The sequence below is a fragment of the Convolutriloba macropyga genome, chromosome 14, assembly GCF_964194025.1.
Source record: "Convolutriloba macropyga chromosome 14, txConMacr16.3, whole genome shotgun sequence".
NCBI lineage: Eukaryota > Metazoa > Xenacoelomorpha > Acoela > Convolutidae > Convolutriloba > Convolutriloba macropyga.
In genome coordinates this window covers 40,815,823-40,840,682 of record NC_134481.1, presented here as the reverse complement: position 1 = coordinate 40,840,682, position 24,860 = coordinate 40,815,823, and the positions used below count along the sequence as shown (strand labels likewise).

The 24,860-nt window shown below is 34.3% G+C and overlaps 4 protein-coding genes across 7 annotated transcripts in view; all 4 read right to left on the bottom strand.

The window, feature by feature from the left end:
* The window catches only part of LOC142353123 (uncharacterized), a 102,084-nt gene extending 101,634 nt beyond the window's left edge, over positions 1 to 450 (bottom strand). For all 4 annotated transcript variants that reach the window (XM_075405330.1, XM_075405331.1, XM_075405332.1 and 1 more), the window contains exon 1: positions 291 to 450. In XM_075405330.1, the coding sequence (XP_075261445.1) occupies positions 291 to 383 (93 nt within the window). In that variant the 5' untranslated portion in view covers positions 384 to 450. The remainder of the gene's footprint in view (positions 1 to 290) is intronic.
* Positions 451 to 2,098: 1,648 nt separating this feature from the next.
* On the bottom strand, positions 2,099 to 6,650 carry LOC142353695 (uncharacterized). The gene is made up of 2 exons (XM_075406012.1): positions 5,083 to 6,650; positions 2,099 to 2,404 (listed from the first exon to the last, which is right to left on the bottom strand). The coding sequence occupies exons 1-2, from the start codon at positions 5,383 to 5,385 to the stop codon at positions 2,135 to 2,137; spliced, it is 573 nt and encodes a 190-aa protein (XP_075262127.1). The 5' UTR covers positions 5,386 to 6,650; the 3' UTR covers positions 2,099 to 2,134.
* A 3,759-nt stretch (positions 6,651 to 10,409) lies between these two features.
* Positions 10,410 to 13,334, bottom strand: LOC142353153 (uncharacterized). Its single transcript, XM_075405365.1, has 2 exons — positions 12,902 to 13,334; positions 10,410 to 10,996 (listed from the first exon to the last, which is right to left on the bottom strand). The coding sequence occupies exons 1-2, from the start codon at positions 13,043 to 13,045 to the stop codon at positions 10,499 to 10,501; spliced, it is 642 nt and encodes a 213-aa protein (XP_075261480.1). The 5' UTR covers positions 13,046 to 13,334; the 3' UTR covers positions 10,410 to 10,498.
* Positions 13,335 to 19,723: 6,389 nt separating this feature from the next.
* LOC142353117 (lipid droplet-associated hydrolase-like) lies at positions 19,724 to 22,825 on the bottom strand. The gene is made up of 4 exons (XM_075405325.1): positions 22,496 to 22,825; positions 21,446 to 21,752; positions 20,569 to 20,894; positions 19,724 to 20,103 (listed from the first exon to the last, which is right to left on the bottom strand). The coding sequence occupies exons 1-4, from the start codon at positions 22,734 to 22,736 to the stop codon at positions 19,895 to 19,897; spliced, it is 1,083 nt and encodes a 360-aa protein (XP_075261440.1). The 5' UTR covers positions 22,737 to 22,825; the 3' UTR covers positions 19,724 to 19,894.
* Positions 22,826 to 24,860: the final 2,035 nt, after the last annotated feature.

The window sequence follows — 24,860 nt, the reverse complement described above, 5'->3', positions numbered from 1 at the left end:
AAACGTCTCAAAAATATTATTGTCCACCAAAAGGAGGAAGTCGAGCTATATTTTGGCTATAGTTTAATTCATCTATTTATCACCACATGATGTGTTGTCAAGTAGCGCATTGTGATGCATAGATTAGATTTTAAAAAAATGGTTAATTGTATAGATTTAAGAAAATAGCACGTGCGCCTGGGGGCGTAAAAAATTTAAGCCCACTAAGCTTGGGGGGGGGGGTGGGTGGGGCGAATCAGAATACATCCAGATTTTTAATGTCACCTGCAAACGCTAAAATAAAAACATACCACTGATTTGAGCCTTCCGTCGTCAGAAACAACCCAATGAGTAGAGGACAGGGCTAATTGTACGCATGTTGACATCACAACCAAACTTGTCATCAAAAACCACCAAACGAAACTGACAACGTTCAGACAAGAACTGTTGCTTCTGTGTCTTGAAGTAATCATAACAAATCATAACTAATCATAACAAGTAATCATAAATTTTTGAGTGGAAAAGCACTTTGGACCATCAGTTTTGCAAAAAAAAACAAATTGAAGCAAATGTTTGCAGCAACCTTGATTACAGCTTTGTTTAATAAAAAAGTGAAAAAAAACATCTCGTTTGTTATAATTTTAACAGATATTTAACCATGTTCATTGTAAATTATTTTGCTACATAAAGCGGCTATATTACAGAACGAATAAAACTTTTATGCTAACGTTTGTAGGCACCCTCCTGTGTACTAGCTCTCGATTTTAAACTGAACCTTTCTGTTTTCTGTCCATGACAATTAGCCCTTTCGAGTGGCGACAGCGTGGCAATTATCAACAAACAAAATGGCTTAGTCATCTTTTCTGCGGAAGCTGAGAAAAAGAGAATTAAAACTTATTTAAAACTTCACGCCTTAGTGAAAATCAAACAGTTTTAGCGGGAATAACGCATGAAGAGTAAAAAAATTGCTATAAGTAGATTTTTGGTATTATAGTGTATAGTGCAGAAAATATTCGCGTGAGCTGCTCACTTTGTTGAACGGAAAATTGAGCTGAACCAAAATTTTCGAAAAAATATTCTACTACCTCACACAATTCGGTGGGTAAAAAGTAAAATTTAATCTCCGCGATTATCTGCTTCAATAAATCGCAAATTTTCTGACCCCGACTTAGATAGAAAGATAGACTTTGCTGCAACCATTGAAAAATATACAGCTTTTCGCTGCTTTTTGATGGAGCAAAAAAAGCATTGGACATTTAATTCGACGCCGGTAAATACCGATAGGTGTGCCTGTGGTAATTTTTGGTTATTTTTACGACTTGAAATGAAGTTTTGCAGAAGTCCTTTTTTAAAATCGGTTTTACTGGAGTGAACTTTAAAGCAAGAAAAGAAACGCGTGAAAATATTTGAAGTGGCTGGGAATTCTGAACAAAATTGATGAGTGGAGAGAAAAGGGAATGGTTTTTTTGTTAATACCACTGTTTTTGAGAGAGCGAGAAATTGAGGTGTGAAATAAATTTCTGTAAGCGAGCAAAATTTTTTGTTCACCTGCGGCTTTTTAAAACAGTTTAAAAAATTAATTATGATATTGCATTATTTTTACGGTTGTTTTGATTGTGGTCTCTATAATCTTAGACACTTTTTTAAGCTCATTATGACTTCTCTAATGGTTTCCGAATATTTTAATTCTCTTATATTCCTAAGATTTTTCTTCGGCTTTAAGTGCCCTTGTAATATCGAAGAATTCGTCGATTTTTTTCTAATTCATTAGTTCAATTTCCGGATAAGAACTTTTATCATGATTTTACTTCAAATAGCGTTTAATTTTCAAGAGTAGTTTAGGCGGGTACTAGCTTTCTGAATGGATTGTTTTTTTCCTTCTTCTAGTCGTTTCCAAAATTCTTCCGGCTATGTTTTTAGAGTTTTATATTCGCGTAATTGTTTCAGTATCCAATTTTTATTTCCTTATTTTTTCATTAAAATAAATATGAGAACTTTCTAATCCATCGTACAATGATCATGTGCAAACAAGAAGTTTTATCTTACAAGATCTTGGAAATTTTGAAGAACATCTTGCAAGATAATGCACGCTCATTTTTGTTCGCAATTACGGTACTGATGTTCTGAACTTCACTAATACCTACTCAAGTTCAAATTAAATCTCAGATTGCAAACAAACAAACAAACAAGCGAACGCACCCGAGGGTTCTACATTGGGCTTATGTTGATTTGACTTCGTTTTGCCTTCTTTTCTAGTTCTTTTCCTCCTGTGGCTGTTAAGGTTAATGTTTTGACTCATCTCTTTCAGTTCAGCAATCAGTCTCTCTTTCTCCTTCTCCAGCTGAACACTTTCACTCACTCGTTCTTCTTGTTTCATCAGGTTGATCAGGTCACCGGAGTCTCGCATTACATACGGCGAAAAGTCCTAGAACAAAAAAAAACAAAAAATAATCATCCATTTTGAATTGTTTAGTTTATTAGTTGAGACATCACAAAAGTACAAATAATTATACTTTTAGCATCACGTGCAGAAAAAAATATGTTGGTATTGTAATGTTTGTATGAACAGAAAACAATCCTCTTTTTGGTGAAATATCGTTAATTTCAGATAAAAATTACCCTTTCACTATTTCAAGATCAACTTTAATAAAAACTCAATATGCTATTAAAGCATCGCCGAAGCTTGCAGAAAAATATGGCAAAATTTTAATGCCTAAAATCGTTGTCTATGTTATATTTCTCCCAAAATTTGTACTTCAAAATATGTTTCAGTATTCAGTGATCATCAACAAAGAAAGATCAATAGAAAACAGCAAATAAACAAAAAAAAATGCAACAGTGAATAAATCGCGGCTGCTGTTGATAAAAAACGTTAGGCGAATTCGTTCACTTCGTTGCTAGAACGAAAACTTGAACGAGGAGGCTCGTTAATGTGCGTTTGCGCATTATGTTCCCAACTCGATCATCCATTTTTTGATTTTATGGTCTACCAAATGAGGACGAGATGGAAACGTTCAAAAAGGCCTATAATTTGCAAAAAATTGACGCATGAATGAAAAAAGCTTTAAACTCAAACCATACTAATCAAATTAACTTGTACTTCACTACAAAAATGTGACCTGTTCCCATTGAAACCAGTAAAAAGTAGACAAAAATAACAAAGAAGGCAAAGTTAAAAAAAGTTAAGATTAATTAAGTCATGAAAATCATTAGCTATCAGTTAAAAAAAGTTCAATTAAATCTCCTTAGGAAGGCTTGCCATAAGACCTCTAATTATACAGACTCTAGAAACAAAACGACAAACGAAGGTAGAAGTCACAAAAACTACTGAAGTTTGCTAAAAAAAAACGGTGTCGAAGCTGTTGAAATAAAAGGCACTCACTGAAAACATTAGATTGTTCACATGTACCATCTTTCAAAGCAATTAATGTGATATTAGTTACCTTTCAGTAAAACAATAAAGTGGCAAGACAAACAGGAAGCTGAAAAAGGCAAATGGCTGGCAATAGAGAAGAATTATAAAAACATGCAGCATCAAGCCACATAACAATTACTTAATTAGTAGAACCGCAATAAAGGTTAAACTCGAATGGATTAGGTAGATGAAGCGATACGGAGCTATAACTTAAAAAAAAACAAAATAAGTGACTCAGCTCAAATATCCATGGTTATTTTTGAGAACAAATACTTTTTAAAACTGACTACAAACATAAGACTTCAACTTATTGATACCACATATACTAACTTTTAACTCCATAGGAAGCAAATTTGGTTTGTCATTAGTACAACTAAGTCTTAAGTCTGCAAAATAACATCGAATACAGGTAGAACTCAAAATTTCGCAAACATTTTTACGCAAACACAGTTTTGAAGAGATAAAAACAATGAGATTCTTAATACAACTATAGCATACAATCATTGAGACTCACATGCGCATATATGCGACCTTTCAACAGCACCCGAATGCAATCCGAACAATTTTTGGATAGCAAACATCCACTACTAGACCAAAATTAGTCTTGTTATTGCTACCCTTCATTAAAAAGGCTGCATTATTTCTCTAACATTTAGCGAATAGATAAATTGACAACAAAAAATCAATAAATCAAAATAAATAAAATTTGGATAATTAGCCAGTTAAATTAAGCGTTCGAAATTTTACCTCCAGAACGCTCTCGTAGGAAGCAAAAAAATGATGAGTGATCAAATTTTTGTCTACAGAATGTTGCCTTAACTGCCCTGCACAGTGAAGTTGGTTTTCCAGAGTTATAAAAATAAGATTTAATTGAGTGAGTAGGTAAGTATGCCTAAAAAATTTCATATGTAATTGACCTTTTTATCCAATCTCATACAAACCACCCAAAAATTATATTTCCTTTTCAGCCGTTAGTTTACGCCTGCACAGTTCTATGGAGGGAGCGGTGGGGTTGTGGGAAGATGCTGGCAAAGGCCGAGTAAGTTGCGGCTCGAATTCCAAGAATCGCATTTCACATCATGAATTTAAGTCTCCTCATAAGTATCGGGGAATCACAAACAAACAGACTAAAAACCTTCAAGAGGACATTTCAGCAACTCAATGCCATCAGGCGCTACCTCTTGATCTCATTTTTGCGGTTGAAAAATCAAATGATCATACGCAAATTGGTTGTAAAAAAATTAAAGACGTGCAGGGCTAATAAATATGAGAAAATATGAGAAAATGATTTTTCTATACGTTTAGGATAAATTATAACAGGAGGAGTGTCAAGTTTTCGGATTAGTAAAAAAAACTGATATTCTGTAATCTTTTGAAAAAAATATGAGCACAGAAAAAACGTCTCAAAAATATTATTGTCCACCAAAAGGAGGAAGTCGAGCTATATTTTGGCTATAGTTTAATTCATCTATTTATCACCACATGATGTGTTGTCAAGTAGCGCATTGTGATGCATAGATTAGATTTTAAAAAAATGGTTAATTGTATAGATTTAAGAAAATAGCACGTGCGCCTGGGGGCGTAAAAAATTTAAGCCCACTAAGCTTGGGGGGGGGGGGGTGGGTGGGGCGAATCAGAATACATCCAGATTTTTAATGTCACCTGCAAACGCTAAAATAAAAACATACCACTGATTTGAGCCTTCCGTCGTCAGAAACAACCCAATGAGTAGAGGACAGGGCTAATTGTACGCATGTTGACATCACAACCAAACTTGTCATCAAAAACCACCAAACGAAACTGACAACGTTCAGACAAGAACTGTTGCTTCTGTGTCTTGAAGTAATCATAACAGCCGACTTCTTTCCGCTTGAGGTTTTTGTTCGAATGCTAGAGTGACAGAAAGATGAAGATAGGTGTCCAATTTTATCGGATTTTCTGGTAGTATCTTCAAGTGTAACCTCAAAGTGAGTAGTAAATGTTTTCAGCATCGCAAGTTGGAGCAAAAAATCGACATGAAAAGTAATAAAAATACTTAATATGCATCAAAATATTGCGCTCTAACAAACAGCCTCGATCTTGGATAACGGTTTAATAGCGACAGTTGGTGGGTAAAACGGTAGTAAAAAATTGCAGAAAATGAAGCAAGTCAAATTGAAGAGCAGCGTTGCGTTGATAATATTGAGACAAAACTGACGGCAGTTAGTATCCGATTTTTAATATATTTTACCGAAAGCAGGGGATTTTTATTATACCTGCATTTACCGGCAAAATACCTGCATTTACTGCAAAAAATTTGCAAATATTTTCCTTTTAAAGGCGAAAGAGATAAGCGTAATAAAAAGTACAATGTCTGCAAGAGGGCTAAAACGTTCTCGTAAACAATAACCCAACTTAGTAAACGGTGAAATTCGAAATAGAGTGAATAACCAAAATATAAATATGTACTAATTTACCCCCTTTTGCAAGAGTCTAAATCATGCAATAACACATAGATCAATATCTTCACATAAATTTGTTAGTTTGTTGACTATTTCGGCTTGCTATGTAGTAACACAACAAAACCCATTGCAGTAAGGCAGGTCAAAGGTCATTTTAATGTTGGGTTAATATTGGTCAAATACCAAGGGAGCAAACAGAAATCTTCACTTTATGTAGCTATGACATTTTGGGTTTAGATGTTTGCCCACCATATGGATAAAAGTGTATCACAGTTGTGACCGTAAGTTGGGCTTCGTAACATCATTAGCAACACCTGAAATTAATCATCAATTTAAGATTAGAGCATTATATTGAACAGTTTTAACAATCTTGTAAGAATCTTGTTCGAACTGAGCTGAAGAGTAAAAAATAATATCAAATTCAATATGAACGAAACTTGTGCAAAATAAACGTATAAATTAACAACAAAATTGATCTAAGATAGAAAAATTACATTAATGGCCTTTGCTTTAAGCTATACTTTTATACCAAAAATCGTTAAAAATTTGCAAAGTAACGAAAAATGAAGTTGAAAAAAGAGTGTTTAATAATTCATAAAGTCTGATTTATCCAAGTAGTAGAAAACTGCAAACGTGGCCAAAAACTATACGCTGATTTTTTAGAAAAATATATACACGCACGCTTTGTGTATTATAGCGTCGAGTAATATTTTATGTTGTGTCAGATATGGTTGAAAAACAGCTTAAAATGTATGCATTAAACCATCACAGCAAGCCATAGATAAAACATTAAAAAGAAAAATAATTTCAAGCCGATATAGACTAAGAACAATAAAAACAGTATATATCACACAGCCGAAAAAGATGGGAAATTAGACCTAAAAATGATTTTTTAAATTTAAAATAAGCAAAAATACTTTGCAAACAAAATTCCCAGGAAAAAATGAAACAGAAAAAGGTGAAGCTAAAATGATTTCAAATTGATAACAAATTCTGAATCATATAATACGGGAATTCATTCACATATCTGCTAGAAAAAAATTATATGCTGAACTTCCTAATATCTTTGCTAATATATCGTAAGCAGTCATATATTAAATATTTATAAGGATTGAAAAGTAACCGCAATACATTTTGCAGGTCATTTTAAGTGGATGACAGCGAAAGTGAAACACAAATATAATCTATGATAAAGATATAATTATTTGCTAAATATTGTATTATTGTTTACCAAAGTCGCTGAATTAGCAGGGTTGACTATGGTCCGAAACGAAATTGATCAACACAGTTGGGGAAAATATTTGCAAGATTTTTCAACGGAAATACACCCCGGTGTTTACAAAACTATCGAGTTGGTTTCTTTGGTTTCACAAAAATAACATCTGCTAGGGTATCAATTAATTAAGAGGCAACATCCGTTTATTTTATCAACAAAGTACGTCATTTGTCAGCTCCTTTTCAGTTCCTATGACAGAGTGATGCTTTCTAGGTTGTTGTTTAGTTTTAACTCCAGTATCTTCGGAGTAAAAAGCGGGTTCAAAGCCATTTACTTTTAAACAAAAGTTGTTTATGGTGTCAGGACAATTTACCCAAATCCCTTATACCCTATGCAATTATATCCAATGCACTTGGATATTTTTGTTCATTAACGCGACTACAAATTAGCAGTCGCTCTTACAATATATTTTAAGATACTTAATGGCTATGGCGATGCCTCAGCGGCCCACGGGACTTGATGTGACCCACGGGAAACTATCACAAACGAACAGGGGATTAAACTATCCGCTTGAGAATGTTGTTAAAACATACCAGTAATAGCGACTGCTAATTTGTATTCGGATTACTTTTTTAAAAATTTATCAAAACACAGAAATTTCCACTCTCTATTATCGAGCTACTCAATTGATTAAAAACCACCGAAAACTCGCACTGCATAGTGTCCTCATAAAGCAATAAGTTTGAGATTAAAATGTTTGAGACAATGTTTATGGCAACCATTCCAAATAATCGATCTTCCATAATTTTGTCTTTTGTTCTGTCATGTGTATTACTGTCTTGTGTTCTGCAAATTATATTATTGTCGTGTACTGCCATTATGAGAGGTTGATCTTAAAAGAGGAACTTGGTGTCCCCGTTGATGATCCTAGCGTTATTAAATTTATACGAAAAGGCTAAATACATCTATCTATCTATCATAAAAATATATTTTTTTTAACATTGAGGAAAGTAATTTGGGCGAGAAGCGATTAGGGAACTGTAGAACTGCTGAGCACAAACGAGCAATGATAAATGATCAATACATGGCACAAAAACCACAAAATACGGTACAACAAATGAGCGTCAAAAACTTCTTTTAGTTTATAAGCAACTATCTGATTGTAATTACAGAGTGGGTTTACCTCTAACCACATGGAAGAGATTAGGTCTCATAGTTTTTTCTTTAAAAAAGAAAAAAACCAATACAACAAACTGCTACAGCAAGTAGCTAACACAGCCATCTATTTCTCCATTTGACAATAAAACTAGTGGAAATTGAAATATTAGAAATAAGAAATGAAACGAGTAAAAATTGAAAAATTAGATAAAAAAAGAGAAAAACTGTCCTTTTCATTTGTTCATTTCGAAAGAACTGTAGTATTTCAGCTGAAAATATCCGGAACATTATAAACCCTCTCCAAATCTAGAGATTACTTTAGGCCCTAAAAATATCTGTGAATTGTCCTAGTCAAGTATTGCTCGTATTTGTCTTAACTAATAAGTAGGGACATTATTGTAAGCATTTCAAAAAGTTCAAAGAGGCTAGGAAATTCTGAAATGCTTTTGTCCATATATTCAGATTATAAAACCTAATTTTCCAACTAATCTGAGTAAAATTATTCACCTCTTAACAATGAAAATTAAGAACTTGAGACTGCTTAAAACGATCCTCTTTCAGCAGTCATAAAAAAGGACTGAAGTCTTCTCTATTTTCCTCTACAAATTCTAATTACGAACAAAAAGTAAGTATACATAACATTTCACAGAAGACATACCAATTCCCTATATCATTAAAAAGAACTAATAAAAACAGCATGCCCTAATTATTTATTGGGAAAAACACAAACTAAGTTCTTTAAAACAGATTTGATAAGAACATTGAAAAATGAAGGTTTAACAACAGGAGCACTAATTGGTTCCATGCATCGCTCAATTACAGACGCATCATAATATTTGTCAAAGATGCAAAAAAAACATCACTAAGCAAAACCCAGAGAAGACAAGTGCCTCAGTCCATCGGACACACAAACGAACATTGCACTAATGCGTTTTTCTTTACTATTAATGGTTTTCGTATCGTTATAGTGGTGATTAACATTATTGAAATGCCAACCAAAGATGGACCTATTCATTGTTGGTAAAAATTTCAATTTAATTTTCAACGATTAAACGTTTTAAAAACTGGATGTCACTCCTGTTGTCCAAACTCGAGAGATAAGTTAAGTAACTTTTAAAACAACAGCACAGCTAATTGTGAAAAGTGATTATCATAGCTTAACTCTTTAGAATCATACTCAAATTCAGAAAGGCAATGGCGATCAAATCAATTCATATTATACGGCATCGAACTCCATTTGAGTGACTATTGATGTTGTTTAGATCCTTAGTACTTTCACACTTAGATTTAAGAGCATTATTTTATAAAAACCCGATCAATATAAAAATACAGATAAATGAACCGATAAACTGCGAAACCATAAAGAACAACACAATCACAATAATTGCTTCAAATATTATTCGAGAGCAATTAAACAGGATTAAATCGGCAATTTAAAATTGTACCACTTGTACCTCAATTTGTTTTCTATGTTTAGCAGTCGCATAACCTCATCATAATTTGAAAAATTTCCAGAGAAATAACCGTTGAAGATAATTAACTTGGTAATTAACCTTGTTAAACATGTTTTAGTTAATAATAATACAAGTTATTTTCTATATAAATAAGTTATTCTCTCACTGCCGGTTCACATCAACAAACGTTCGAATTTATTTTTCCCAATTTCTTGTCCCAACTCGTGTAACATTCTGCCACAAATATAAGACCAGCCATCAGTTGACAAAAGGCAAAACTTTTTTTATATTTCTTCAGGTACCACTGACTTCCAAGTTCTTAAAAAGTCATTTAAAAAGCAGCAAAAAGTCAAGAAAAATATATTGTAAAATTTGTTTATCAAATTAACGAGGCCGGGCTACTCATCTGGGCTACAAACTACCTGAAAGATAATAAACTGAAAAAATCTGAACAGATTTTGTTTTAATCTATTCAAAATATGTGTAGAGTATAGCTTGTCCTTAAGGCTGCCTATCGTTTAAAAATTTGGATCTACTCTGTCCCCCCCTAGTGTTTTTATGACCCCCAGTTACAAATTATATGTTGTTACATAGCACGTTACTATGTAAAAAAATAGTACGTGCACCTGGGGGTCATAAAAGATTACTAAGCTGGGGGGGGGGGGCAAAACAGAACAGATCCAAAATTTGATGCAATTAATGCCCAAACCCTATTTGCAAGGGCCATTGTGCTAATAAACTCTAAAAAGCTAACTAAAATAAATTACTTAAAGCCATTAATAAACTCTACGAAAGACAAGAACCACCACACCTATCTTTTGAGACCCTCAAACCTCTACCACCCAATAAGGAAAGCAAACTGAAACTTTTCCTCCGCTACCGCAACTTCAGCGTCTGTTATTTCGCCTTCAGTTTCATCTTCTGTTTGTTCCGGTTCCTTCATACTCTCATTAGCGACTGCTGGCACTAACCGGAGGCTACAATTAGCTCCAGTAATAGCCACATAAATGGAGTTAGCGTTCTCGTACCATGATATCTTTTTGTCGACACTCCAGAGGTCTACTTTTTTAAGCAAAACTGTAACCGTTTTATTGCTAACAGTCCATAAAATGAGAACGTCCGGGCCGTAGCACGATGACGCGTCCATGGACCGGACCCCGTGGAAGGAAACTGGAATCATTTCGAATTTGGTTTCGTGGGTGTCGACTTTGAATATGGAGCAAGATTGGGGTTCAAAGAAGCACAAACAGGACCAGGAGGTGCAACTCATATTGATTAAGGGTTTATCGTAACAGGGAACTCTGAGCATGTGTGAGTGTGTAAACCGAATCACCTTCAGTGAAGTGATGTTTACATAAATTTATATTTTCAAGGAAAAATAGCAAAATTACAGTTTCAAAGGAAAAGGATATTGACATTATTAGCCGACGCTAGGGCGATGTGACAATATAACGGGGTTGGGCTAAAATATAGAAATGGGGAAAAACGGAAGCTGCATTTCTGAAAGAACTTATTTGTCCACCATATGTAACATTTATTTGCAAGTTAGATAATAGGAATTCAATTAACAAAATTTTAAACTTACAGATGAAAAAGACAAACAATGAGATCACAGAGTTTTCAGTTTGCATGAATAAAGTATTCAATGTTAAGAATATTTAATGATCATACTAAAATATAAACATAAAATTTTCATCACACCAATAATTTGAAAACAACAATTTCAAGTGAACCCAAAATTCACAGGAAAAAAAAAACGAGAAGTGAAACGCCATTAATCGGATTTGGACAATTGCCAGTAGAATGACTTAGAAGCGAACAAAATGCAAACTACCGTTCAAATATGAACAGAACCACCAGAAAAACTGAAAACGAGCCAGAGAGTGGTTCAAAAATAATATCTAAACAAACCTCACCTAAATCAGAAATAAGGAAGAAAAATGAGAAATAAGAAAAATACAGTTTAATGAAACAATGAAAAAGTTGTAGAACGCAAGCACTATTTTTAATTTAGGATTGTTGGTGGGCGGGAATGGGGGAGGGGGTTGGGCGGGGTCTGCGCGTAGGTGGGAAGATAGCCGCGAGTAGGTAGGTAACCGGGGTGCGAGTGTGGTGAGATTGTAGGTAGAAGTAGGTGAGGAGAGAGAGAGGGGGGGGGGGGGGTAGTTTGAATGGAGAGGAGTGACTGTTATGGGAAGAAAGTTCTCAAAATGACCTATCGACCTTGTATTATACCAAACGTTTCTAACAAATATATAATAAATACTAAGCTATCTTTAACTCAACGTTCAAAAACAGAACTTAACGTTCATAAACTGAAGTCAGGCAATGTTTGAAAATAAAGAAGTCAGCGCTCCAGCCAAGAACAAACTTGCTTCATCTTTTAAAAAAAGCTGGAGAAAACCAATACTCCTATTTATGTAGAAAAACCTGTAGAATATCATAACTCCTCTACGGGTCGCAAAACAAGCAGTATCTGCAAAAGAGCAAAGGAAATCCAGGATAAAATGTGAATCGTACTCTTTCTTCATTGTCAGAAAATTAAGTGGAAACTTATAGTGATCCCTTTTTTTTATCTCAAAGATACTATAACCCGAGGGGACTGTAATGGACAGAAAAGGGCTACATAAAGACTCAAAAAGCAAAATCAAAAAATGTCAATCGAGATAATTCAAAATCATCAAAAGTTTCTTTCGATGAATTATCAGCCTTGAATGCCCAATTTTAAAGACACTAGATCTTCATTTCGATTGTAAATGATGAAAAAACCAATAAAGATTTTCACTATAAGATAATTGTGTCAAACCACACAATTAAAAAACAAACGATTTTTGAGAAAACTGACCAAAATTAATAAAAACTAAAATAACACAGAAGCAAAATAGGAAAACTTAAAGTAGATCCACGTTAAAATCAAGAAAATCGCTTCTAAGCATACAACGCATAACCCTCAAATAACCAATGTAGAAGCAAAAATAGCAAATAAAAAAAATCAAGAATGTCAAAAAACAGCTTATCAATGAGCAATGAGGCCGCAATGAAATATCAGTAGTTGTTGTTGTAGCTGTCGCACAGAGCTGCAATTCACAGGTAATTTTGGCGGGATACCGGCGATTATTGCCGTTTTTAACTGGTACCCTAGATTGCATTTGTGCCAAAATAAAAATAGGTATATTAGTAGTAGTGTGAAACTGCCTATCCACAACTGAGACATATGAAACATCAGTTCAGTGATGACCTTGCTTTCTTCGTCCCAATAAGACCAGTTCAGGGACTGGTCACAGTGGACGAAAGGCCAGAGGAACGTGTCCACGAAGGGATAGTCAACTGGAGTCATCAATTTCGAGTCAACATCAAACAACTGCGCTGTTTTGTTTTTCATCAGGAGCAGAATTCGAAGTCTATTGTAGGACAGAAGATAAACTGACTCAACAATTTCGAAGCTTTCGTACTTTTCAACCAGCTCGGGATTCAAACGTTCCAGATGTCCGGATTCGTCAATTTTTCCTTCTTGAATGCAAATTCCACGTCTGGAATGGGTAATCTGGAAACACCTGCTGAGGTCACTTCCAACTGCGAAAAAACTGTTTCCTTTACGAGGTAAAAACTGACGTTTTTAAACAAATCTACCAATTTATTGACTGTAAAGGCTAGCTAGACTCAATTTTTGATAGCTTACATTACCAAACATTATCATTGTCGAAACACGCATTACGCTAGTATACAAGCTTAAAAATATGTTTAAATTGCTCTTTTTTCGAAGACGTATTGTTTAGTTCACAAAAGTTTCAAAAACACAAATAATTTCAATGGAAATACCAAAACTTACAAATGTTTGTTTAAACACGCATTTGGCTAGAGCATAAATGCTTAAAAAAGGAAACATTTTAGAAAGAAAGAAAGAAAAAATTTATTTCGCTAATACGAGGACAAATTACGAGATCCTGAGACCTGTTTAAAAATGCCCATATACACACAACGGTATTCAAATTCAGAAAGCAAAAACAAACTTCACTTACTCATTATTACTGACTAAACACGAGCTTTTCAATTTGTGACAGAACATTACTTTGTACGCTTACTTAAAGAAATATGAAAAAATTTGCAGAGATATGGAAACAGATTCCTAGGAATGAACTCTCTGCGCCTCTATCATCCCCGTTTTCACTTCCGGACATCTCAACAAAGACGTTAGGCAGACACAGCAATGTTATAGCCTCGTGCTCGTACCGTGTGACCAAATTGTCAAGACAACCAACACCCGCAAACTTCTCCGGGTTCAACTTCAACCTGCTCAATTCGTCCTGATTTTCAATAAGGTCATCAAAATCAATTCTCAGCTTCGGAAGACTTTTCACAACTTGGACATCCGATTCGCTCAAAAGCGCTTTGAAATCATCTTGTAGTTTTATATTCGCTTCATACCAGTCGATAATTTTCAGCTCGGCTTTTCGAAATTCCTCAAATCGCTCATTTATCTCCGAAACTATTTTTTCTTTAAGCTGTTCAATTTTGTGCTCTACGTAATCGATCAGGACATTAACTTTGACTTTATGATTTCTCATTATAATTACAGCTGTGTCTCTCATTTCTCTCGATTTCGGCTCGTGCTTTTCCAAAGTGCGCAAGAACTGCTCAATTTTGGATCTCATGTCCAGAGCTCGTTGGTCCAGAGATTCGAACTCATGCATGCTATGGTTCCGAAGACATTTCGAACACAAAGCCGTATCACACGTTTTGCAATACTCAGAATGAATGTGGTTATGTTTGTCGCAAATTGTCGGTTCCTGACCGTCGCCGTTCGTAATTTTGTGACCCTTCATAGTATGAACAAGTATACACGTTTCGCAATGGTACTCGAACAGACCATTGTCGCTATCAACTAAATCGTCGGTGCATTCTTCACATTTGAAGAGAAATTGGGGAGCACTGATTTCTTGACAGTTACTGCAACTGAACGGGTTCAACTGACCAATGGGTTCCTCGAAGGATCCCAAAAACGGCTCGTCCATTTTTACGCTTCTTTCAGTTCAAACCGCACAGAACGACAACTAACCAAACTAACCCATTATAACAAAAGCAACACTTGCAGTGAAATTTATCAATAATCTCAGACGCCAACAAATACACTGTTGAGCAACATACGTTAAAGTAGGTTCCAAAGAAATTTTAAGGTGTTCCAGAAACCCAATTGGAAAAGGGGAGAATTTCTACAGCTCAAAACTATACAGAGAGAGTCAACTGTGTTTAAATTCAAATAGCTAACTATATTAACCTTATAACTAGATCACCAACTAGATCAAAACAACGAATCGCCAAAACCGACATATTAAAAATAAAAAATATTCTTAAATATATTTTGGTAAATAAACCACGAACATGATATACATCAACATATTAGAGATAAAGTAAAACAGAACCTCGTATCAATCACGCAAGTGCATTCTGTATAAAAATAATTCACGGTGGAAAACCAAAGTCTTCGTTGTTAGAAAATACCCGGGCCACATATCATATAACTTTCGTTGATTTCATACAACGTAAAACGTACGCTTCCAGGTCAAAAAAGATTTCTGATTTCTAGCTCCTCATATAAGGATCAGTTTAAAAAATGATTTGAATCCAAAAAGACTAATCATTATCTTCCTATTGATGACAAAAAGTTGTCAATTTGATGGACAAGAGTAGAAAAAAATTCTTTTAATCTCGCAGGTGATGTAGAAGGCTCATACAAAAAAGCTAACAATGTAACAGATGGGTATACAGATTTTTTTTAGAGAAAAAGGAATATAAAAGGTCATCAGGCTTAAGAAGGGAACAAAACTTCTTCGACACCATACGAAACCTTCAATAAACTGAAGACAACCTATTTCTTCAAAACACGCGTTATCGCCTAAAAGGACGACTCAAAGAAGTCAATGTTTTTGAAACTAAATGCCTTCAATTTTGAAAACACGAAATGTTGAAATTGTCAACAATTTACCCGGGTCATTCATCATTTAACTTTCGTTGATTTCATACAAGGTAAAAACATGATTCCAGGTCAATAAAAATTTTTGATTTTGCTACTCATATAAAGATCAGTTAAAAAATGATTTTAATCCGAAAACGCTATAAACATTATCTTGCTAATGATGACAAAAGTTGCAAAATTAGATTGACAAGCGTAAAAAAATCTTTTAATTTTATACAAAATAGCTACCAATGCAACAGATGGGATTATAAATTTTTAAAATTAAAAAAAATGCATCACAGAGGTCCTAAGGCTTAAGAGGGAAACTGAACTTCTTTGACACCATACGAAACGTTCAATAAAATGAACATTTTTTAAATTATAACTAAATATAATCATAAAAAGGAAAGAATTGTATGTAAAAAAGTCTAATAACATTAGTATCAGGGATCCTACATAATCAATTCACAAAAAAAGCGGGAACAAACAACAGACATGAAATCATCTCAAAGAAATTTTCTCAGGTAGAAATTTTTTATCAAGTAAGCAATTAAATTTCATCGAACAAACAATAACATCCAGAAACCAACCTCTATCCCGTTTTTAATCTAAATACTAAAGAGAAATATTGCACTAATTTAGAATAAATTGAGATGAGAAAATCAAATCACAAATTAGAGTTCCCAAATAGACAATCACGAGAACAATCATGCTCGCCTCTAAATCTCATCAAATGATTGATCATCTAAAAAATTGTTTATCAAATCATATAAAACCCAAATATGCAAAAAAAGATGAGAAAGCAGAACTTCAAATTCTAAAATTTTTGGTGCCAAAATTTGTCAATGACAACCTCCAGCAAATTGTAAAATACAATCTCCAAAAATCAACCTATTTCTTCAAAATACGCGTTATCTAAAATCCAGACAAGTGAAAAGAACTACAATTAAAAAGCGACTCAGCGAAATCAATGTTTTTGAAAATAAATTTGAAAACAATTTTTGAAAAACAATATGTTGAAATCATCATCAACAATTTCCTACCAATTATTCTTAGGAAAAAAAACATCAATGCATATGAAACACGAGGAGAAAGTAACCAGACTAACATCAATGCAAGTGAATAACAGAAATTAAAGAAAATTGAGACTCAGAAACAAACGGTCTTTCTGTTACGAAGTAAGCAATAAATTAGAATTACGAACTAAATTGAATGATTCTTCATCATAAGTTAATCACAATTGTTATAAATGAGACAAAGACTAAAATAATTGAAATAGAAATTAAAAAACCAATAGGAGAACCAAAAGAACTAAATAAATCCACGTGTTTCAGTACGAATCAGCTACGACGTTTTATTAGTAACATTATTTTGAGAAAAACGTGAAATCGACAAAAAAGTGGTCTAAACAATTGAGAATAACTCAACAAAAAAACAAAGAAGGAGGGGCAAAATTGTTTCAAAAATTTTAAAGTTTTCTAACAAAATTCTAAAATCCATTACCATCCAAGGGAACAGCGTCAAAAAATTAACTTATCCTCTCAAAAATACAATAGGATTTGTCACTAATCATTCTAAGTACACAAAAACTAAACAAAAAACTATAATCGTCAAAGTTCAGAAAATCAACAAATTTTTACAAAAAAATTCTAAGTAATCAATGCCATGAACTGAAAAATTAAAGGTTTATTTGAAGCTCTTGATTACTTCAATGAGACCGTGTCAATTTTGAGACTCAGTAACAGAAAGAACAAAAAGACGGCCACCACGAAATTTTTTAATGAAACAAATTTAGGTCAAAAACCAGTAGTTGCTCACATTCCATTTCAGACATTAGCATCAATGCACTATTGAGACACATACATCTTCCTTTGTCGGAAATCTACCTTTACCGGAACACTTTACCAGAAAGTAAGGAGAAGAAATCGAAAACGGAACTCAAATGACCGCACGCGAAAAAAATGCACTAAAACCCCAAAAATCAATAATTATTTACAAATCTGATTAATTCTCAAAATTTTTGAATTCTGACTAACACACCACTAGGACTTCTGTAGATAAACATAGCCCGCAGATTGCCGGAAAATAGCCGCGATAGACGCTTGGGGCCTTCCATGAATTGAAACAACTAAAGAGATTAGATAGACAGATCGACCACAAGTCCTTTAATAGACCACTAGCACTAGACTTTTTGGGTTAGCTTTGGACTGTCATTTTTATGAGACACATAAGCTCTCAGGAGAAAGCCCTAATAGAGCTTTTCAAAATTAGGATCTTTTCCGTTTGTGCCCCCTCAGCTTAGTGGGCGCATATTATTTGCACCCCTCAGATGCACGTGCAATAATTTTTACATAATGACTTACTATGAAATGGCACGTGTTCTGTAACTGGGGGGCGCATAACGTACTGGGGGCACAAACGGAGAAGATCCCAAAATTAATATTTGAAATCAAAAACTCAAGACTCTAAAAATCAAGAATTAGGGCATATATGTTTGGCACTACATAGATGCACACTATTGACCTTTTAACAAGTAAATGTTCATAAAACTTAAAGTTCCATAAGTGAGATCAGAAGTCATTTTTTCAGTGAGGTAAGTCTTTGAAAAAGTCAATTCCAAGATGTCAGGGTAAGACGAAATAAAAATCTGTTAGACGAAGTAAAAAAACATAGCAGGACAAGTCCTGAAATACAATTCCAAGAATTGAATGAAAAACTTAGAAGTACTCTACTTGATCCGCAGATCAATTGAACAATGCCGGCAAAAACACAAAAAAAATTATCTCAAAAAACTGAGAAACAAAACAAAAATATAATCATTGATAAAACTTTGAAGCTATTACCCATAAGGCAAAATTTGATCCCCCTTAAATATAACTATTTCAAAAAATGTTCAAAACCAGTTTTTGATTTTAGAAATTGCTGCAGTATTATATCTTCAAGACCTGAAAAAAATTCATTTGCCCTTGAAGTTCGATTAGCTCGAAAATGACCAAAATTTTTTTAAAAAAATGAAATCAATTTTAAAGAAATGATGCTGAAAATTGTAATATTAAAATCAAAAAAATCATTTCTGTGTCTCTAGAGGCTATCCAGTAACCCAATTTCAATAGGTTCAAAGATCGATAGGAAATAATTTTTTATAAAAATTTCAAATTCTTTCGAAATATTGAAAACCATTCAATTGCCCCCTAGCAACTATTTAATAACATACTACCAAACCCTGTATGATGTTATCTAGCTATTTAGGCCTGAAAAATTCTTTATGGAAATAAAAAAAACAAATATTTTGAAAAAACTTAAAAAAATAGAAAATTTTATCAGAAAAATTTTAAAATTCGAAAGGTTAAGTTGTTGAAAACGGATCCACTGAAATTGACAACCATGCAATAACTTTTTTTCAGACCGTGGAATAAGTTTTCTGGCACCTGAGAATGGACAAATCTCAAAAATTGACAAAAAATTTAGAAAAACTTTAAAAAAAATGCAGATTTTAACAAAAAAAAATGCTGAAATTCGAGACATTTAAATGTTGAAAACCAATCCATTGTTACTAAAAACTATACAATGCCCTATTATCAAAACTTATAGGAGATTCCCTGGCTGCTGAAGCTGGATAAATTCAAAAAATGACAAAAATGTTCAAAAAAACTAGAAAAGAATTGCAAAAATTAGTATCATTTTGCGTGTTTGTGTTTATAAAATCAAAACACATAGCTCATAAAACGGTCACAACGAGTAATTCTGTCTCCCAAAAGTTCTTCATCCACTTTTAAAAATTTCAAATTAAGACTAATCAAACAAAAAACTAAAAAAATTCACAAAAAAACATGAAAAATTGCACCATTTTGAGCCCAAAAATTCCTAAAAATGACCTTTTAACCTTAAATAGAGGTCCTCCCAGCAGCTGCACCACTCTAATCACTTGAAGGACTACTAACATCCACTTTGAACCTCTAATGAAACTTAATGCCCGCTGGGCTTTACCTGTTTATCCCGTTTTGAAAGATCAAAGTCATTGAAAATGTGTGAACACATCTTAAAAAAAAGCATAGCGCCTGGAATTGAGCACGCGGCTATTAATTAGTATTTCCGGTTAAAAACCTATAGAAATCAAAAAATCTTCGATTTATCAACAATTCAAGCGCAGAACAGTTTCGGTTCGTTCAGCTATGTCGTCTTTAGCGCCTAAAGGAGCTGAACACCAGCACATTCGTGATTGATCGTCGGTTCCAGAAATTTTACCCCACAATTTTGTTCATCGATTTTTACAGTCGATCACAATACATTATCTTTCCTGCACCAATTAACAATCAATTCGGCAGCCCTCTCCGAGTCCTTCTCCAAGAACTGGTGGGAAAAACCCTCACATCCTATGATCACATTCACGCCCTCATATCCCATTCTCTCTTTCAGTTGTTCGCCGTAATGAGCGGGAGCCCAGCCATCTCCAGGTGTGTAGTAGAAAGTAGTCTTCTTTATAGAGTCTGCAATCGAAAAAAAAACCTTGTCATCGATTTTAGACTGTGCAAGAGTTGACAATGACGTTCTAATTTATTTAGGAATTTAATTCCCGGTCCCGGGCCCGAGTGTCATAGACATTCAGTACTGAATCAGTATATTCCAATAGTAAATCTACGATTCAGTGCTGAATCAGAGTGACCTAAGGGTACTTTGTTAGCCAAGTATGTGAAAGTACAAATTCAGAAGGCTTTTTTTCTGAAAATAGTCTGTACATAATGTTTAGAGTTTGCAATTATTCAATTTGTACGTACAGCAAATTGTACCAAACAGCAGAAAGAGGCAGCATACCTGAGAGCTCCTTTTAGGAACTTTTTAGGAGCAAATAACTAAACCTAAACTTCACGATTCCCTTGATATACTTTTAACTTATATGGTGAATTCAAAAATTTAATTTTTAAACGCCGATTGAAAATTGAGCATTTGGTCACCTCTGATCAGCTGAGGATCCAAATCCTTCACAGTTTTCAGTTCGTCATTTGCCATGAAGAGAACGTTGCAGAGACACCGTGTGCGATAAAGCGAGTCCAAACCGAGTCTTATGAATCTACTCTCAGATTCAGATTTGATCCAGCCAATCACAGTCGAGAAGAGTGACTGAGGTACGAGAGTTGTGAATAGGAAGTGAAGAAACAGCACCAAATATCGAAAATGTTGTATCATCCAAATTGTCTTTTGACCTCTAGGCGACACTTTCATTCGTTCAAACGTGGGCATCATCAAATATCCGCGGGTTATAGAGCGCCTGTACAGGGAACTTGTTTCTTTTCAAAAATAAACAAACCGACTAAAGTCGGACAAATTGCTCCCGAACGACTCGCGAGGCATAAAATTTAGTAGGGGGACATATGTTAGAGAAACTTTCAGGGAGCAGAAACGTCTGACTAGGGAGGGGCTCGAACCCGCGATTTTTCCATAAGAGTCCTGAACACTAACCACTACGCTAAACGCTCTATGAACTTCATCCACTCACAATCGGTTTTATTTTAGCATCAGACTAAATTTCTGCCAATAATTCAAATCACTCAAAAAAATCAAAACGTCAAGCGTGAAAAAGTCACTCGAGAAGTGAAAGCGAAAGAATGTTCTAGAAGACAACGGTCAAGCGAAAATTTCGTTCGACGGCCAATTAATTACGAGATAATTGACGAAATATTTTTTCTTTTTGTCTCTTCTTTTATCATACAGTAACTTAATAGCTGCTATTAAGTTACTATTTTTACCACACACACACAATCCCGATTTTAGAATCTTTCTGAGTCTAATTATTTCAACTATCATTGCATATGTAAAAGCAAATTTAGAAACATGTTCCTTGCATGTAAAATCTGTTCATCGGCAATGCAAACATCATTGGATAATATTCCTAATTCTCTCCTCCTTTCTGGTTCCGAATCAAAATACTGGAGCAGTTTCAAACAGACATAGCCCCCAATTGAGTGTCCGACTAGAATGACCTCCAATTTCTCTCCAAAGAAGAGATTGATGAAGTCTATTTTGTGCTGAACTTGTTGCTGAAGATTGAACACATCTTTCTGGAATAGTCTGGATTTCCAATTATTTGCCAGGGTTTCGTGCTGGTGGAATGCGTGGCTGATTCCGATTACTGGAATTCCTGCAAAAAACAGTTAAATCTTATTTTTTGTTTCAGAAAGGAAGTAATTTTCTGGTGCATAATTATCATAGCGCTGCTGATATATAGAAACTGAGCCCAATATTATTTCTAAAGAATAGCGATTTTGGTTACTGTTTGAAAAATACCATCAGTAACATTATTAGAAATATTAATATTTAAAACGTGGAATATTAGTATGATAAGACGTCAGCAAAAATTTCTGGTTCAATTTATCGGAAATAACCGCCTTTGACAGTAAACTTCCCCCCGATATACTCAACAAACAGATTGTCGTAGAGAATAGCTGACAATGATTTGTATTTGTTTGACTTTTGGTTCTAGAGCCCGGATTAAACAGCTAGTACATAGATCTCAACAGCTAACATTAAATATATATTTTTTTCAAAACTAGCCCCCCCCCCACCTCAAAACCAAGAAAGACCGCAGGTGCATATTATTTGTAACCCCGCTGCACGTTGACATTGGTAACCCCAACGATTTACTATGACATGGGACCATATTCCAAAACGGGGGGGGGGGGGTGAAGCATAACAGTGTTATGTTCCATATCCGGGGAAGGGGGTAGGGAAATCAGGATTTTTTTATGACCCCATTGTATTATTAACTCAAGAAACTATCTTTACTTATTTTGAACACTTATGGGAATCGCAAGCAATGCAGGCCGTTGAGGTCGGGGTCTGAAAATGAAAAAAAAACTAATCAGATTTTTCTTCCACTCCAACCTTGAGATTGGTCATAGAGAGACCTGATGAAGGGTCGATAAAAGTCAATGCATCCTGGATTTCCAGGAACCACAAGGATAACTTTCTGAAACTCCTGAGAAGACGCAATCTGTAGTTGAGACAGGGTACAGCCAATCGATAACACGTGAGTAGGAACTCCATTGACGCCAATCACATTCGAGAAAATATCCCTGAGACATGCAGTGCCTTCTTCAGGTTCAAGATCAGAATTATCAGTCATTTCAAGCTGATCAACATCAACGTCTGAATTGGATGAAAAAAATTTAAGTCAACAGTTTAGTTCTCAAACGTTTTTGCTATTGATAGCATCATCAGGAAATTACTAGTGTAAAATTATTTACAAATTTACAATGATAAAAAATGAGTGTTTGCTAAAATGAAATTTATCACGTTTATAACGTCTGAAATCAAAAACAAACATATCAGATGTTGATTATTTATTAAAGCTTCCAAAGAAATAAAATTTCCCAAAGTTAAATTCCACTAAAGAACTCTTTTCTCGTCCAAGCGCAATTCATGAATTCAAAATTAATAAAAAACAATCAATGAAAAATAGGCGCTATAACACATTACAAATATTTTACCTAAATATACCATAATAGGTAAATATACCAGAAAAAATACCCTGACTTATCTGAAGCGTTCAATTAGTTTCGCCGTACCATAACGAAGCTTAACTTAAACTGAGAAAAAACCCTGAAAAAAAGGGGCCCGCTTCGACTTTCACCTTAACTAATCTTAAACTTGACCTTTGCATTAATGAAAGTTCAGGTAAAATTACTTTAATAACTAAATATTTTAAAGGTCAGTTCAGGTAAGATCACAAAAAAAACAAAAGAGAGGTTGAAAATCTAGTAATTTGTTCACACTGAGGAAATTGTAATTGGTTGCTTGAATTCATTGTTGTGAAAGTTGCACCAAGAAAGAGGTAAAAGTCACTTTAAAACGAGAGAGTCGTTATCAAATCAAGGATCAACCTGTTAACAGCTCAGTGACTGAATGCCCTGTGGGCGTTACCTGTTTATTCCGATTTTGGGGTTAACAGTCAAACGAAAAACATAGTCGGCAGATTGCCGGAATAGCTGCGAAAGAATAGACCTGCATGCCATATAATAGAGATAGAAACAGATACAGATGTAAATTGAAAAAAAAATCGACGCCGCTCAAAAAACTAGGCTAAAAAACATTCAGCGATAAATCAATAAAGCTTGTTAAAAATCATTCCACAGAAGCCTCTTATTAGGGACCTTTACTGCACATATGAGTTCCTTTGACCTTAAACAAATTCAAATTAAACCTACGTTTTAAAGTGCAAGTCAATTTATTGAGTGAGGTAAGTCACGTATGATCAAAATCTAATCACGCAAATAACCTAAAAACTTTCGCTATAGCGAGTGAGAAATGACGTCAAGCGCGCAAATGCCGTTAGTGAGAGGAAGAAGTCATTCAGAAAATTTGACTTTTTCAACTTTGCTGTGTGAACAAATGTAAAACGAAAAAAGAGCGCCAAACGACAAAACAAAAAACCAAGAGCACCGAAATATAGCTACGCTCAGCTTACAGCTTCGCAGCTATAAAAACTATGATATGAAGAGTCAGCAGAACGAAAAATCGCATTAAAAAAGACCAGCAAGACAAATTGCGACAAATTTCGTTTGAGAGCAATTAATAAGTTCCATTGAATCAAGATTGGCTTTAAAACAAGAGTAGAGAAGTTTAGCAGTTTTTCCAAAATGAACAGCTTCATATAATATTTGCACTTGATGTAAAAAATTGTTTTGCACAAAAAACATCTTTTTCGTCATGTTTGCACCTTTTTTTCTATTAGCAGAATTTCAATTTGACCCAGATACAATGCGTCCATGAAATCAAGAAAAGAAGCGTGAAAGACGCATAAGAGCACAATTTTAGATGCCAGCTACTTGAATTTTTCTCTTATCAGTCTTAGTTATTGGCTCTAAAACTTTTTGGCATTCATAATGTATCCCTGTATCCCCTCAATAAAAAACAGGAGCTTGTCTACTTACGGTAGATTTAGAAGTAAATTCTCTCTTTAGAAGAAGTTTTAGTACAAAAAGCAATTTTTCAAACCCGATCAGGATTAAGGGAATAAATGGCGGATATTTTGACAATCTTCCGGGTATGTTCAACTTATGAAGCCAAATTCAAATGAGCAAATGTGGCGCACTCATGTACAAGAAAACTACAGAAAACAATTTTTCTAGAAAAAAGGAAAAGATAATGAAGTTGAAACAAAATGATCTCTTTGGAAAACTCACTGGCCTCTCAAAGAAATTAATTCGCGTGCAAATTAGGTCCTCCATATCACAGACTATTTATTCAG

Excerpts from the sequence above, each read along its gene's own strand:
- LOC142353695 (XM_075406012.1), bottom strand. The coding sequence starts at position 5,385 with ATGCTGAAAACATTTACTACTCACTTTGAGGTTACACTTGAAGATACT. Across the intron at positions 2,405-5,082 it reads ACGGAAGGCTCAAATCAGTG|GACTTTTCGCCGTATGTAAT; the intron begins GTATGTTTTTAT and ends TTTTTGTTCTAG.
- LOC142353153 (XM_075405365.1), bottom strand. The coding sequence starts at position 13,045 with ATGAAAAACAAAACAGCGCAGTTGTTTGATGTTGACTCGAAATTGATG. Across the intron at positions 10,997-12,901 it reads ATTGGGACGAAGAAAGCAAG|GTGATTCGGTTTACACACTC; the intron begins GTCATCACTGAA and ends ACTTCACTGAAG.
- LOC142353117 (XM_075405325.1), bottom strand. The coding sequence starts at position 22,736 with ATGACTGATAATTCTGATCTTGAACCTGAAGAAGGCACTGCATGTCTC. Across the intron at positions 21,753-22,495 it reads TCTCTATGACCAATCTCAAG|GAATTCCAGTAATCGGAATC; the intron begins GTTGGAGTGGAA and ends TGTTTTTTGCAG. Across the intron at positions 20,104-20,568 it reads GGATCCTCAGCTGATCAGAG|ACTCTATAAAGAAGACTACT; the intron begins GTGACCAAATGC and ends TTTCGATTGCAG.